This window comes from Cylas formicarius, unplaced genomic scaffold (assembly GCF_029955315.1).
Source record: "Cylas formicarius isolate icCylForm1 unplaced genomic scaffold, icCylForm1.1 PGA_scaffold_8__14_contigs__length_24414737, whole genome shotgun sequence".
Classification (NCBI taxonomy): domain Eukaryota; kingdom Metazoa; phylum Arthropoda; class Insecta; order Coleoptera; family Brentidae; genus Cylas; species Cylas formicarius.
Window position 1 is genome coordinate 5,080,588 of NW_026844361.1, and position 16,259 is coordinate 5,096,846.

The 16,259-nt window shown below is 37.6% G+C and overlaps 2 protein-coding genes across 12 annotated transcripts in view; both read left to right on the forward strand.

Moving 5' to 3' along the window:
* Positions 1-6,598, forward strand: part of LOC132706374 (chloride channel protein 2) — a 54,971-nt gene extending 48,373 nt beyond the window's left edge. For 7 of the 8 annotated variants that reach the window (XM_060677673.1, XM_060677678.1, XM_060677677.1 and 4 more), the window contains 11 exons: positions 64-246; positions 316-526; positions 2,824-2,925; positions 2,983-3,062; positions 3,122-3,276; positions 3,330-3,453; positions 3,509-3,778; positions 3,833-4,017; positions 5,610-5,980; positions 6,031-6,151; positions 6,207-6,598. In XM_060677673.1, the coding sequence (XP_060533656.1) occupies positions 64-246; positions 316-526; positions 2,824-2,925; positions 2,983-3,062; positions 3,122-3,276; positions 3,330-3,453; positions 3,509-3,778; positions 3,833-4,017; positions 5,610-5,980; positions 6,031-6,151; positions 6,207-6,584 (2,180 nt within the window). In that variant the 3' untranslated portion in view covers positions 6,585-6,598. Of the gene's footprint in view, positions 1-63; positions 247-315; positions 527-2,823; positions 2,926-2,982; positions 3,063-3,121; positions 3,277-3,329; positions 3,454-3,508; positions 3,779-3,832; positions 4,018-5,609; positions 5,981-6,030; positions 6,156-6,206 lie in introns of all 8 variants that reach the window. The other variant, XM_060677679.1, reaches the window with a different exon arrangement.
* A 2,325-nt stretch (positions 6,599-8,923) lies between these two features.
* LOC132706372 (mitogen-activated protein kinase-binding protein 1) overlaps positions 8,924-16,259 on the forward strand; it is a 147,947-nt gene continuing 140,611 nt past the window's right edge. For 2 of the 4 annotated variants that reach the window (XM_060677665.1, XM_060677670.1), the window contains exon 1: positions 8,924-9,072. The gene's annotated coding sequence lies outside the window, so the exon portion shown is untranslated. Of the gene's footprint in view, positions 9,073-9,454; positions 9,563-16,259 lie in introns of those variants that run through there. The other 2 variants (XM_060677669.1, XM_060677666.1) reach the window with 2 other exon arrangements.

The window sequence follows — 16,259 nt, forward strand, 5'->3', positions numbered from 1 at the left end:
TGGTGCAGATGTGTGACTACCCACTATCGCTAAATTTTGACGATTTTTTCTCCCGCAACGCAGGCAGCGGCGTGCCGTTGGGTAAAGAAGGTCCTTTCGTGCACATAGCGAGCATATCGGCCACTTTGCTCAGCAAGCTAATAACCGGCTTCCAAGGGATCTACGAAAACGAGAGCAGAACTACCGAAATGTTGGCAGCGGCGTGCGCGGTAGGGGTGGCTAGCTGTTTCGCCGCTCCCGTGGGAGGTCAGAGCTTCGCGCCGTTTCCGACTGCCCACCAGGAAAAAATTACATTAAAGATATACGTTCTTGCAGGGGTGCTGTTCAGCATCGAAGTAACGACGACTTACTTCGCGGTCCGTAACTATTGGCGTGGTTTTTTCGCCGCTGTGTGCGGTGCCACGACGTTTCGACTCTTGGCCGTTTGGTTTCAGAGCGCCGATACTGTGACCGCCGTTTTTCGCACCAACTTTTACATGGACTTTCCGTTCGATCCTCAGGAATTGTTCGTGTTCGCGTTGATTGGGTAAGAAGTTATGGGTGCGCCGCAAAATCAAAAAAACTGAAAAATGGGTATAACTGAAAGGCTATGACTTGGATTTCCCTTTCTTGTATATTGCGATATAGCCCGCATAGACAGCAAAAACTTTTGTATTTAAGGTTTTCACCTATTGTACAGGGTGTTCCCGATATTCCGTGCTAAATGAGAAATGTTTTCAGTGTTCTAAATTTGCAGATATCAACTTCAAAATTAGCAGAGAAGTAAAAGTTGGGTGAATTTGGGTGCAATCAAATTTTACCAAGTATTTTTTAAAAATGTTTCTTTTTTTTTTTTTGGTAATTTTAGCTTCAAGAAAAATATGTTTTACTCTATAATTGTTCACCCGATTGGCAAAATTCTTTAACCAGTAGACGCGGGAGATCCAGTGCAATAAGATTTATTTTAGGCATTTTTTCGATTATATACAGGGTTTTCAAATTATTGGCAAAAATCTAAAAGACTTAGAAAATTGTTCTTTTACAGAGTAAATTATTAGCAGTAAATCAAAAATCGTAAAAAAATATGGCTAATCGGTTCAAACAGTATTATAGGCCGCATCAAGAGCTACAATTTTTGTATTTGCGGACTGTCAAGACGCGATGACGTCATTGATTATTACGACGCACTGCATGGTTTCAGAAAAAACTTATTTTCTCGAAAACCATTTACTATTTTCAAAAAATTCTTGAACCGGGAAACGTGGAAGATCCAGGGCTATAACTTCTACTTCGAACATTGTTTGAATCATATACAGGGTGTGTCGTTTATGGGATAAATTATTGGCGATAAATGAACAACCGTTGAAGATGGGATAACCATAACCGTAAACCGTGTGTGACAAAACAGGGTGCATGCAGGATAGAAAAACAATGCCTCCCTTTTACCATACGAAACCCGAAGTTATGTCCTTTTATAATAAACGGTTGCTTCGTACTAGGCGCTACGCCCAGCGACGATTTTTCGAAAGCAATCTTGTTAAGTTTATATATAGTGGTTCCGGAAAACCCACCGACCTTGCATATTATATCTTAGAGGCTTTATAGATGAAATGGGCTATGCATCAACTCTAATAAAAAAACTCTACATATAATTGTAAAAATACGTTTTATATGCGATTGCTTTTAGGTGAGTTATTTTTTCATATAGTATAAATTCTTACAAATGTATATAGTAATAGGTACTCTACAAAGGATTGATTGTAGCAGTGAGAGACCCGGACAATATTGGCTTAAATTGATTAAAACTCTTTAATCGGCTCCTGAACTTCTGACTCTCTGTCTAAATCAACATCTGTTTGTAGGTCTTCTGATTTTAGCTCTTTTTCCTTTCTGACATCTTTTTGTTTTTTTTTTGTCTTTCTTAATAGTCTCTCATTTAAAATTAATTTAACCACGTTATTTGGTGTTTTTTTTTTCATTGCTGGCTCCTTCTCTTTGCTGCCTAGTTCTCTTCTCTATGGAGAACTAGAGACAATTGTTGATTTTGTTGCTTTTCGACCTCTAGTCTTTCTTCTTCGGGAATGGCACCGGTGAAATATCAGAATACGTCAGAAACAAATCAGAGCCCCATTGCCGTATTGTTGGGACAGACATGGCAGTTCCTGTTCTGTAGATTGTTCTACTTCGGTTTCTGCTTCATAGCATAATTTTAGGTCACCTGATTCGCCTTTATCAACCGATACCACATCACTTTTGTTTAATTGCTGAACTGTACCGTTTTGTAATTGTTTTTCCTGTTCCTCACTAAAAGCATATGTATCAAAGGGGTTGATACTTTGTCAAAAGGGTTGATAGTTTCGTAGGCTTTTTTTTTTCGTGCGTATCTGCTCACTATAATATGACCTTAAAGGTCCCATAAATGATCTGTCCAAAGGTTGAACCTTGACAAATTGATTATCTCGTTTTTTGTTTGGCTCTAATGCCCATTAAAAACTAGCAAGACTAGCGTCTTTTCAGATGGTTTTATATATTCAATAAAGTGCTTAAACCACTCTGTGATTAAATTAATTTGAATCCATCCAGACGGATGTACTTTGCCTATTGGACGTAGAGGTGCTCCCCTCATAAAAGTGTGCGCCGTCAATCAAAACAACTAAACTAAATACAGGCTAAACTAAGAGCCGCAATAACTTATAACCATCATTTCCTCTACTCTCTCGCATTAAGAAACGAAGTATAACTCTTTCATTTTCGTGGCACCCAGTATATTGATTGATTTAGCAGTAAGATAAATCATTTTATAGCGAAATATTAAACTTAGGTTGGCTCTGTTTGAAATTGCAGAGCATTCTGCGGGCTGGGTGGCTCGTTCTACGTGTGGGTTCATCGGAAGTACGTCATCTTCATGCGCAATAGCAAAGCGATCAACAAGTTCTTGCAGAAAAAGTGAGATCCGTAGCGTTTCTTAAGCTCCCTTTAAGCTAGCGTTTTTTATCGTTTCAGCCGTTTTCTTTACCCGGGCATCATTTCTCTGTTGGTCGCGACGATCACGTTCCCGTTGGGCACCGGTCAATTTATTGCTGGTAGTTAATTTTTGTAACCGGCGCACGCGGGTAGGATACCATACGCGTTTCAATTGTAGGTGATCTGACGGGGCACGCTCAAGTGACCAACTTGTTTAGTAACTTCACGTGGACCAAGACTAACCACACGCCGTTCGAGGAGAGCGTTATCAAGCACTGGAAGACTGAATATTCGGGAGTTTTGTTTAATTTAAGTTGTTACGTAGCTTTTACGGTAAGCTGGTCGAATTTTAGCGACGTTTCGGCACAGATTTAACTCCTTTGCAGTTCCTGTGGTCGATTATCTGTTCTACAATACCAGTTCCCAGCGGTAGCTTCATACCGGTGTTCAAAATTGGAGCTGGGTTCGGTAGGATCGTTGGAGAACTGATGCACATGTGGTTCCCCAACGGTACACCTTCCTCGAAGTGTTTTTTTTATTCCCCTCACTATATAGCCTGTTTTAGGTATGAGATACGGCGGTAACATAGCTCAAATCATCCCCGGAGGGTACGCCACAGTGGGGGCGGCCGCCTTTAGCGGAGCGGTGACTCATACTATATCTGTGTCTGTGATAGTATTCGAAATGACTGGACAAATCACTCACATTATACCGATCATGATCGCTGTGCTGATATCGAACGCTATCGCTAGCCTGTTGGCGCCCAGCCTTTACGACAGCATTATTCTCATAAAGAGGTTGCCGTATTTGCCCGACTTGTTGCCCAGTAGTAGCGGTAAGAAATCATCTTACGGCATCGCGTCCTTGGTTTAAATCATACATCCCGCAGGTATGTACAATATTTATGTAGAGGACTTCATGATAAGGGACATCAAGTACATATTCTACGGAATGTCGTACGACCAGCTGAAACAGCTCCTCAAAGAGAACAGACGGTTACAGAGCTTTCCATTGGTGGACAAGCCTGAAAGTATGGTTCTCTTGGGCTCAATTCAGAGGCTTCAACTCATACAGGTGAAATATATTTTTTAAAATCTTTTTTGGTGGATGCGTTGGACGAACGAAGGTACACTTCTGTGAATTGTCTTTGTGTAGGGTATTGATTTTTCCTTAAATTTTGCCAAACATACAAACAGCTTGCTTCTTTCTTCGTCTTTCCTCATTAAGTTAGATTCAGATATTTTAGTTTGGTTTGGGGTTGATTCTTCGAAGCAGTAAACAAATTTAAATACTTAAAAGTAATGTAATATCTCATTTAGTAGAAAGAGATGCTGAAACTGAACCTGTTAAAGAATAAGAATTCATCAAATACCTCAAATAATAATAACAGGATAACAGAAAATGAAAATAATGACCCCCTAGAGGAAGAACTAATATTAGTGTCATCAAAATAGGAAATAACAGCTTCGAAGTAGTAAACAAATTCCAATACTCAAGAGTAATGGTATCTCATATAGTAGAAAGAGATGCTGAAACTTAAGAAAAAATAGCGTCAGCCAACAGATAATAAGAACCTGTTAAAGAATAAGATTTTATCAAAAACCTCAAAAATATTTACAAAACAATAATAAGACCAAGTTTATGCATGCAGCAGAAACCATGACGATGACAAAAAGAGATGAAAATGAAAGTGGCGGAAAGGAAGTTAATGCGTTATCTAAACTACAGAAACTAACTCTATTATTTGTTTTCTGTTTGCCACTGTAGTAACTTCCCTATGCTCAAAACGTCAACGATCAACAACATACGTACAGGAAGAGTTTACAGTATATCCTGCAGACAGTGAATCGGAGAAACAGATCGAAAAATATCAACTAGATGATTAAAAATTATAGGAATTAGTGGGGAAGGTGCAAATATACAAATATACAAGAAATCAAAAACAGAATTGAGCAAGTAAAACCATCATTTAAGAACATGCAAATTGACTTAACCAACCAAACTTTAAGGATTCCTATAAGAATGTGTTGCTTCAGCATATTATTCTACAGAGTGGAAGTATGGACAATGATCAGGAGGATTGAGGCCTTACCGAAGAATAGTTAATAGAACAGAGTGACGAATGAAGGGGTTCTGAAGCTTATCAACAAAGAAAGAATGGTACTTGAAGAAGTAATAAAAAGAAAGCTGGAGTATTTTGTCCACGTAATGAGAATTACAAAATATTAATTCTTCTTCTTCTCTTGGCTCTACAACTAATGTGTGTCGCATCCACTATCGGTTTCTACCCCGTATGATCCTGTCTAATTCTGGATCTTTGATCTTTTAACATGATTGCTCCATATAATTATTCAAGAAAAAATAGAAAGGAAATGTGGTTCTGGTCGCTGAAGAACTTCTTTGCCCAAAAATCTTCGTCATTGGTATGAAGTAAATACCATGATATTTAAAGAAGAACAATTCGAACGTCTATCGCGACAAATTTTAGTTAAATAAAACCTTTAAACCCTCCTCCTCACTCAGCTGACCGCTGGCTGATATTCAAGATGTCCTCACCTTCAGAAAGTGTACCTTCAATTCATATTTTCCCACAAATTCCGCTGTCTTCTTTTTTTCGCACTGTCTTGGCCAAAAACTATTTTTAATCAGTTTGGTCGCCATCTCAGTTGATCGAGAAGCACATAGGTCGAGAGAGGCGACTGCAAGTGGCTGCCATTAGGCAGCGGGAAGCAGAAGAGAAGGCGCGGGAAGAGGCGTGGCGGAAAGCGGAAGAAAGGAAACGGCGGCCGTCGAGGTTCCAAGTCAGTCCCGCTCCCGACGTGCTCCAGAAGCAACTGTCCGAAAATAATCTGGATCAGCCCACCCTCTATAACCCGGTGTTTGGTACTCAACCTAAAAAATCGATCCTGAAAAAGACCAACTCGTTCACCCTGAAAGGATTCTCGCCATTCATGTCGACCAGTCCCGGTTCGACGCCATATTCGACGGTGACCGGCGCGGAAAGTAGAATACGATCCGCGTTCGAAGCGATTTTCAGGTATTGGCGGTAAATAGGTGGATGCGCCGGGCGTAACGTTGGTTTTCCAGGAAATCTGCTCAGCTGCAAGACGTCCAGAGCCCGGACAATCAACCGGTACTCAACAACGTAGGGAGCAAACCGGAGATAGTGCCACCGCTCAGTCCAACCACTTCTAAAAAAGTTCAGTTGGTCGGTTGGTGGTTGGACCAGATTCGTCTTCAATGAGTAATTGTGAATTTTTCAGCCCAAGGAACGGGTGTGCGACATGTCGACGGAGGATCAGCGAAAGTGGGAAGACGAGCAGATGCGGCAGTCGGTCGACTTTTCCAGCTGCCATATAGATCCGGCGCCATTTCAGCTGGTCGAGAGGACTTCTTTGCTCAAAGTTCACTCGTTGTTTTCTATGGTGGGGGTTAACCACGCCTACGTCACCGCTATAGGGAAGTTGGTAGGTGTCGTGGGCCTAAAGGAGCTGAGGAAAGCCATCGAAGATGCCAACAGTGGACAGTTGCCATTGGTCAGTTCCGATACAAATAGTAACGGTACGGTTAGTGTGAACGACGTCAAAGATCCCGTCGATGATGACGTGGACGCTAGTTCGAGTTTAGTGTCCAAGGTTTAGTGTCGCAGTGCGGACGAAATCGGCCATTTGGTGTTGTAATCGAATCGCCCTCACCCTATACGCAACCTAGACAACTAGACTGAGTGATAATTTGGGGTCATCAGTGCAATAACAGACTAAGCCAAAAATACTAATGCCTTTAAAAACCAAAAGCAATTAGCAAATATTTTTGTGCAAGAGTATTGCCTATTAGTGCATAATGGATATATTTTTTAAATGTTGGTGAATTTGATATTGGTCAGTCCGTTTCGCATGGACTTACTGTGCATGATGCAAAAGAAAACTATGTATTCTTCATCACTAGACACATCTACTAAAAGTACATCATCCACATTATTTTGGGAATTGGTCTTAAATCCATTATAGTAGTCATGGTAGATTGGAGGAGCATAATCTAGCAAGGTTAAAAAATCTTTCTTTTTTAGTGGATTAATGTCATTTCCACTAGGAGTTTGCTAAACCGAGCGCTATCGTTGTTTGAACATTTGTAAGAAATTTCAAATGCCGCCTCAGAAGAAAATCTTACCCATTGGATCTTCAACTACTTGCCTTTAGACTTACGGAAATTTTTCGGTGTGTAATATTTTTTCCATTTTTTTGTGGAAAAAAAATCGTTTTTCCATGCCAATAATTTTAAAGGTTTTTTTTTGCGCGCAGCCAAAACAACCTTACTCCACTCCTCTGGAATAAAAACGTTAGGGAAAAATTTTATTTGTTTTTCAAGTCTTTAGTCGCAAGGCAAGTATTCAGTATCGGAAAAGATATACTGACACATCATTGTTCCCCACATTGTGGTAATGGTTGAATCAAGAGGCAAATATTTACGATTTTTCGATTTATGGAAGGCATAATAGCTTTCATATACAGGAAATCTCACCTTAAACTCTTTAAGCAAGTGGAGTCAATTCTTTCAGCTGACACTATAACTGTATTTTGGAATAATTCCTTGTAAACCTTAACTTCTGCTCCAGTTGAATCCAACAAAGAATAGACGCGCGTTTTTTGTCTTTGAGAATTGGGATTTTTTTGTATAGACGTGTTTTTGAAAAAATGTTACTATAGTAAATAAAAATGAAGATTGCATATCGTATGTATCGAGGTTGTAGAATTCAGTGAAAATGTGTGTTTGTTGTTTCTGGTTTATTTTTCTATGGCATTTATTGTTACAACGACAAGGGCATGCCTTTAATTATTTTTTTGTGGTACAACAATATCTCTTACATTGTTATATTCTTTACATAACTAACCAAACTCTCGCCGGCTTCAGCTTGATTGTCATCAGAAGGATCCAAATCTGACCCATTTTCGCTGGAAGTGTCGCTTATTCCTGTATTCAGAACCATAATTAGCAGATTCAGCCGTTCCCGAACAGACTTAAGAGTGTTAAGCAGGTATTTGAAAAGACCCTTTGAGGAGACTTCAAAATTCAATTAGAAACTTATGTTCCGTTTTACAAATTTATCCATACAGCTTAATCTCTGATCAAAACACAACGGTGCACAAATGAACAGACCGCACTGATTTAAACGATCTTTTATCATTCAAATCTGAAAAGTTTTGACAAATTAACATAATCTCAAAAAATAAAATAAATAACCTGATTACCACTCCTCCTCAAAATGCCTAGTGCGGAATGGACAAAGCCGTTTTAGTCCATTCACGCTGTAAATATTTGAGGATAATTTTTAAAAGCATCAATGGTTTATGTGCTGCCATCTAGTAAATATAAAGGAAAGGTGGTGTAGTCCATTCTAACGTTCACTTTTTGTGTGTTACGACTATTAGTTCAAAATATAAAAATTTGTGGCTTGGCCCCTTATTGCACTGAACGCCTCATTTATAGGTTAAGCATACCCGTCATATGTGATCGAAATTTTTGTGAGGTTATTTAAGCAATATCGTTTACTTTTGTTTAAATAAATTGTTACATATTACATTGCGTTTGATTTCGAGTGTCTTATCTAATTTTTCCGTCACTATTGTCGATTATTTCACTTCATATGATGCAAGTGAATAAATATCCTGGTTACAGTTTTCCTGTTTATTTGCCCATTATTTCAATTCACCCTGTAATATAAATTTGACGTTTCCTAGTAGTTCTATCTCATTTCTTCCGCCGTTCGCTAGATATTTACCATCCTCGTCTCATCTGCGGCAAACTTGGTTGTCGATTCGTGGTTGCTTTGTATCCGATTAAAGTCGCGAAAAACTCAACTATTTATTTCGCGCTACTAGAACAATCCAATCTGTGATTGATTGATTTTTCCTCGTATTATCGTTTCGGATTTATTTGACCCGTTTCGTAATTGCTGGGTAACCGCGGCAGAGTACAAAGATATCTCGAACGGTTCGGACCGAGCGATAGGCAAATTCAATATGGCGTTATCTGAATGTTTATCCTCAGTGGCGTGAAAGGTATCGTGAAATTGTGTTGTGTTTCGTGTGTTTTAACTGTGAAATATCGCGGGTGAGGAGGTTTAAAGTTGAGGTGAGTCGAAAAATCGGAATCTCAATAATAACGGGGCGGGTTTTCTTTTAGAAAGCGGAAGCGCCAGTGCAACAACTTATTAAGCGTCATAAAAAATCGTTAATTTTAGGTTAAGTCGGTTCTCACATTTGAAATTGTGCCGTTGTATGCGTCTCTTGTTTTTTTCTAGCCATTGTTTTGCGGCTTTTTTCAAGCCGGAAGTATTCACGGGCCTGTCAATCAAAAATCGTTTGATATTGCGCTGATAACGGCCAGTGGATTTTGCAAACTAAATATGCAACATTGTGGATCGATTGTATTTTCATTGTTGCAGTGAAGGGTAAGGGTGGTTTTCTAGCTGGTAAATCGATAAGTATGTTTATTTTCAAAGCACCCGAATGGACCCTACCTTAATCTAGCATGTTTGAGTTAACGGGCGCATTTTTCCCTAATGTAATTGTCTTTCTGTTTTTTCTGCTGCGAACAGGTTTAGCGAATTTTCTGGGAACATGTAAGTAGTTATCTATGTAATCGCAATAATTATACCCGCGAGGCCGTTATAATAATAATTGTCGGTTATCGAAGATATTGACACAGGAATCTCGACGGGAGGCAGTGAGAAACGCTTATTTATAACTAGCTACGGCCTGTGGCTGTTGGACATTTAATAATTAACATTTTATCTGTCGGGCCCCGTTTTACTCCTGCTATTTAAAAAAAAAACTTGTACATTGAATCCCAAATACGAATCGAACCGTATCAGAGCTACTTACGAGTTGGGCAATAACAATAATTTGTCTCGATCGTTATAACTGCATATTAAAGCTATTGGAACGGAATTTGTGGATAATTTTCCGTATTGCCTTGTTAACGGTTGTTTTTAAAAATTAATCAAGGAGTAGAAAAAGAATTACGTTGTTAGGGGGGCAGATTTCGAATTTTATTTATTTTTTAACTAACGCCGTTTGTTGTGTCTTCGTGGAACAGTTTTCTTTTCGCTGGTATACGCTGGTGGTTTCTAAGTTTCGTAAAAGTAAAAAAAGTTAACGTCATATCTCCGCGGTGACATTTTGATTTGTGACACCTCTCCCGTAACTAGTAGAAAGTCAACGAACGGGTGGCGTTTTAACGAGGATATATTGTGTTTCGGATCTAGGAAACTTTCATTCTATTAGCCTCGAGTTACTCGAAAGATAAGCGAACAGATACGGCGTAAATACGAACGCGTCTACGTAGAATTTAATAAGACGCACGCAACATTACCTAAAGTGATTTTATATTTTAAAAGGAGAAAATAAATATCCGTGTAACTGATCATCTCAATAACGGACTGATCCATCGTTTGTCACATGATCATAGGAAAATTCTCTTCTGTTTCAAAGGGGGTGAAACCGTTAAATCTGTGAAATCCCTGAAATATTTGTAAAATCCTTGGAGTTTTGATTTCTTTCCATCAATGAAAACAAATTTAAATAAAAAAAAAATTCGAAATTATTAAATATATATTTTTTAGTTGTTTGTAGATTGGCGTCTTTAGGTGTAACATTTCGTTAGATCGTGACCAATTTCGAGAAATACTATTGTTAAACTAAACGAACTTCATTAATGGCATCTTTAATGTATATTTTTTGCAATATTCATTCAACCCAACTATTCCGAATTATTTCCCGCTTCAATTATCAAAATTCTTCCCTAAATGTTTTAAACATGCGCTTTTATATAAATTAAATTAAAGTTATAAAGGCAAATAATTTAAAAGAGGAATAATTGTTAGATTTAAAATAACTGCAAGTGGACATCTCCGTTGAGACACCCTGTGTGTGATGCGATAATTTAAAAAAAAGTTTAGAGGCAGAAGTTTGAAAAATCATAAAAATAAAATTTTTATGGCTATTTTATTTATTGGTTTATTTACCTATTCAATAACTATTCTTATTTTTAATGCTTACACTGACCCAACTGGATGGTCTTTTTTAAAAACAGGTTTCATTTTTCAAAGAAACTTCCACAGGCTACCGTAAAACTTCTGGATTCCTCCTGCGTCACTTTTTGCTTAGTCGAAATTGCTGACGTTTCGCCAATCATCCTGTTGGCTTCTTCAGAGCTTCCGGTTTCAGTCCATCTCTGAAGAAGCCAACAGGATGATTGGCGAAACGTCAGTAATTTCGACTAAGCAAAAACCGACGCAGGAGAAATCCAGAAGTTTTGTAAAAAGCAACAGGTTTCATAGTAGCGGTTTTTTGTTCGTAAAAATGATTTGAAAATCCATAAAATGTCTGTGAAATCCGTGAAATCTGTGAGATCATATGGTTGTGTGAAATCTGGTGTACCAATTTCGGATGGTGATTTCTCCGTTGGACGATATCTACCAAAAAAATAGTGTTTCGATATGAAATATAAATAAAGCACTTTATTAAAGAAAAAAGTGTAAATAAGCAGAGAGAAAAGGCTAGTTTGATTTTTTGGAGGTCAAAGTTATAACTATAGCATTGTGTTGTTTTGTATAGTAAGTTTTTTCGTAACATCCATTAAATAATGCTTTCAAATTACATCTTCGACAGTAATTTTCGTCCACGGCAAGAGAAAATAGAAATGTGGACAAACAACCAATCTATTCTATTAGTATTAATGATAGAAATGAGGAAAATGTTATGTCACTCTTAACGCTTATTATTCAAGGTTTATTGAAATTTGAACTAGTAATAATCGAAAAGCTGAAACAAGTTTTTTCTAAATATGGTAGTTTCGTAGTGAATTTTTAAAATTTTCTAAAGAATTTGAATTTAAGTTGATAGAAACCACTCCGCGCTTTCCTCGAACGAACGAATGTTTAGAGGTCGCGGTTAAAGTAGAAAAGAATTAATTAAACTAACCAAAACTTTTTTGGTTAATTTATAGTAGTATAGTATAGTGGAAAGATTAGGTCCTTTCTTCCAATGTTACCTGAACATTTCGTAGATCCAAGTTCATTGAGAGGGTAAATCACCATCCATAACTAGTACACCAGATTTCACACATTGATAGGATTTCGCAGATTTTACGGATTTCACAAAGATTTAGTTGATTTCCGAATTCATCGGCAGGTCCATCCGCGTAATTTTTTTTCTTTATAAAGTTAAGGATGTTTAAGATATTTAGGAAATTTTGATAATTATTAATACACTATCGGACAAAACAATTCTTTGTAGTATTTTTTAAATAAAAAAACATTTGGTTCATATTTTTTGCTAGTTATGATAAAATTCTTTGGGTGTACCTTAAGTTAGTTGGTGAAAGCTAAATAATAATTAATATAAAATTTGACGAAAATGAAGGCGACAAAAGTAAAGCAACAAATTGTATTTAACAGTGTTTTATTTTATTTTATTTCAAAAAGGTGTATTTAACAGTATTGTATTCTATTTAAAAAAAAAACATTAAACACACATTTTAGTACAATAGTAATAATTAAAATTATGCTTTAATAATTTATAGAATATCCATTATTGAGAATTACCTGCTGGCAACGGCGCGGCATTGACTCTATCAACTTTTGAGTGACATTTTCTGGAAGATTTGTCCAAACTTCATTAATTTTATCTATCAACGATTTTTTATTTGGAAACTTTTGTGTACGAATGCGACGTTCTACTTCTTCCCAGAGATTTTCAATTGGATTAAGGTCTGGCGACTGTGCCGGCTTCTGCAAAACTCTAACATTGTTTTTTGCAAACCACTGTTGAACGAGTTGTGAGGAGAGAAGTGTTTTGGATCATTGTTCTGCAAAAGGGAGCATAACATTTTGCATAATCTCCCTATAAACAAATCAATCCATTGTCTCATTAATGAAGTGTATAGGACATACATGAGAAACATCCCCATAAAAAAACACTGCCTTTACCATGTTTAATTGTAGGTGTTATGTACTTGGTTAAACCTTGTATTAATTGGTCGCCTCACACGTCCCATTCCATGAAAATTGAATATTTTATATCACGTTTCATCGCTAAATAGAACTTTTTTCCAGTCATTGATGGTTCAGTTTAAATGCCGGCGTGCAAAGGCCAACCTTGCTGCTCTGTTTCTTGATGAAAATAGCGGTTTTTTTGCTGGCCATCTACTGAACAACTTTGAACCTACTAATCTTCTTTCCACAGTTCGTATACCAACCGTAATTTCTGGAATTTCGGCAATTATTCTAGGTGCGAACTTCCAAGTATCTTGTTGAGCAATTTTTTTAATGCGCCTGTCAGTCAAAACCGTGTGACGGTTTCATATTTCAATGGTAAAATTTAGCATTTTTAAAGTACCAGTGCTGGCACATTTGCGAAGTAACGGGTTTATTTTATTAGTACCTTGTAGAATTAATTGTACTGTCCATTTCCTTCACCTTTTGCTGTTTGGCGAGTGCTTCTTAACCATTAAAATTCTTGTTTATTAGGTTCATATCGATTTTGCGATTTGAACACACGTTCTTTTGTAGACTCGGTTCCTTTAGTTTCGGACTTGTACTCCCCGGCCGATTGTGTTGCCGAACCATAAATATTTTATGCTGCAACGGCTGTGTGCGTGGCCCCTTGTTCGCTTGGTTTTCTCTTAAGTGACACCGGTTTACTGAGAGATACTAATGCAAAAAACAGAGTATTAGTTGCGCATTAGAAGGAGTCATAACCATTATCATCTGTCACCCTATGAGACTAGGGACCACATTTGCTTTTCATTGCTTCGGTATTCCTTGGCGAGCCTAGTAAACATTGTTTTGTTTTTTAACCTATTCTTCCTCGATTTTCTGTGACTGACCGTCCGGTCGCCACCATAGATAGCGTTCGGGTAATTCGATCTCGTTGACGCAACCTCGATTCTTTGGCACGGGCCATACGGCCATCACCACAGATATAGTTCGGTTGTTCTTTCTACTGGCGGCGTACCGTCGACTAGGTTGGCAAGAGTGGCGTTTTCCCTCTAATTTTTTTGTGCCGTTTAGCCTTTTAATAAAACTGGTTGTCTGAATCGTCCGGCATTTTGTACGCTAGCTTTTGAAGCTTGGGGTTGTGGCAGGTTTTCTTTTGTGTGACCAATTTCTTTTTGAGCCGGTAGTGCTACCCCAATAAGAGGGGGATATGTGAATTGGTCACTAATTTATGATTTCCCATACTTTTGGATCCATTTGGAGTTTGGAATGGGAATCTTCCTCAACGAGGGATTTTGAAAAGAATTGTCATTGCCCCACATTTCCAGAAAACCCTCGAATCGAGGTAAGTTACCTTTTGGAACCATTTCGCCACCTAATCAGTGTTCCTCAATTTATGCCGATTTTGTTTTAGGGTTTTTTTTTTTTAATTAGTATTGTCCGTATTGTTGCTCCGTTTTCCCGCAAACCTTCCACGTGGTTTCTTCTTTCACCGGAATACCAGACCAGACTTGGTGTCTTGCAGTGTATGCTGTCTCTTGGGTACATGTTTAGTTGTGGAGTTTCCCTTATCGAGCAGCAGGCTTTCCGGACGGACTTTGCTGGGTTAACTGGGACTGCCCACCTGCGGCTGTCCCATTGAGCCACCATTCCATCTTGGCTTGGTTCCCGGGATAGTGACAGACAGCTGTGTAACGTTCGGGACATCTTGAGGTTTGGGTAGCTTAAGTGGCCTGTTCTCTTCAAGAACGGTTTGCGGAACTTATAGTCTTAAATTATAGTGTCTTACATTCTTTTGCACCGCCAAAACTTGAAGGTGAGATTTGACACTCACACCTACCACCAGGTTGAAGGAAATAAATTATTGTTCGTGATTCACTTGTTTATTTCCTTTACGGGTTGGAACCTCGGGTTGATAAGTCTACCTTTTTCGAATCACGTGGCGCCTACCTACCACCTTCCGGGACTGACCGAGGTGCCCTTCACCGCCTTCCAACCTGGCTTTGGTTTAGTATATTTTTTTCTTTTCTACTTTATTAATTTTTCTCGGTTGTTAATGAGCTAGCCTAGGCATTGTCTTACCTCACTATTAAATTACGAATTTAATTAATTAATGCGTTTCTTTTTCACGACCCTGAGATGGAGAGGTAAGAACCGTTGTTTTTTGGGTCTTCCCGATTTTGGAAATTTTTTAAAGTGTCCTCTGTCATTATACGATGAAATTATTCTAGATACGCTGTACCAAGGTAACATAAACTGTCTTGAAATATCAGCTTGATTGGTACCTTCCATAAATGCATTTACTACTCTTTGCTTTAGGTCTTTTGAAATTGGAATTCTTCTTGGCATAACTAGTCCTGCACACAAATGGTTAACTTAGCACAAAATAAACCCAACACGAGTTATTTTTGCATTTACTTTTACTAAAAGCGTCTTTTTGAACAAATTTTAGAAATGTTGCTCTATTTTTGACACGTCGCTAATACGCTAAATAAATTCATTTGTTTTGTTTGTCATCATCAATAAATCATAGCGTACGTTAATGTCCTCAAATGTTGGGACTTGTGTTAGATATATCTTATTTTTGAAGATGTTGCTCTACTTTTGTCTGATAGTGTATATATAGAAATAATTTCGAATCACTGGGTTGAGTGAATATTCCACAATATCGGGATTGAAGATCCCAATTTAATTAGCGATTTAACAATAACATTTGTCCAAATTGGTTACTCAATAATTAAAACTATTTATTTCAAAATTGTTTTTTTCATTTTTTATTATTTTAATTTATTTTTTAAAGATGTTTTAATTAATGGTGTGCTTAAAACTCCAACGAAATACGTTTAAATTTCACGCATGATTTACCCCTCCGTAATTTCATACAGAATATGTGTTTAGAAAGGAACTCAACTCTTCCCAAACTAAACCAAAGAGAATGGTAAAAAACCTGAATATTTAAAAGATGTTAAATGTTAGTATACAAATTGTTTGTAAAATGTTTAAATATTTTGGCTTGAAAAGGGAGGGAGCCTTAAGTCGGTCTGAAGTTTATTAGTAATTGTTGGTGTCCGACAACAAAAAAATCAAGTCCTCTCCTTAAGCTGCAAATACTAACCAAATATTTTGTATACTGGAAGTGTCTACTCCCCAAACTCAACAGAGGTAGAATTTTAACCTGAAAATAGTTTTTTTTTTTCGTTTATGCTTTTTCACTATATTTTTGCTACCAAATTAGCCAGAAACCGCATGCTTATTCAAACTGACCCCTTTCAGGTTTTTTTTGTTGGTTAGTTAGTTAGTTAGTAGGACCATTTATTTT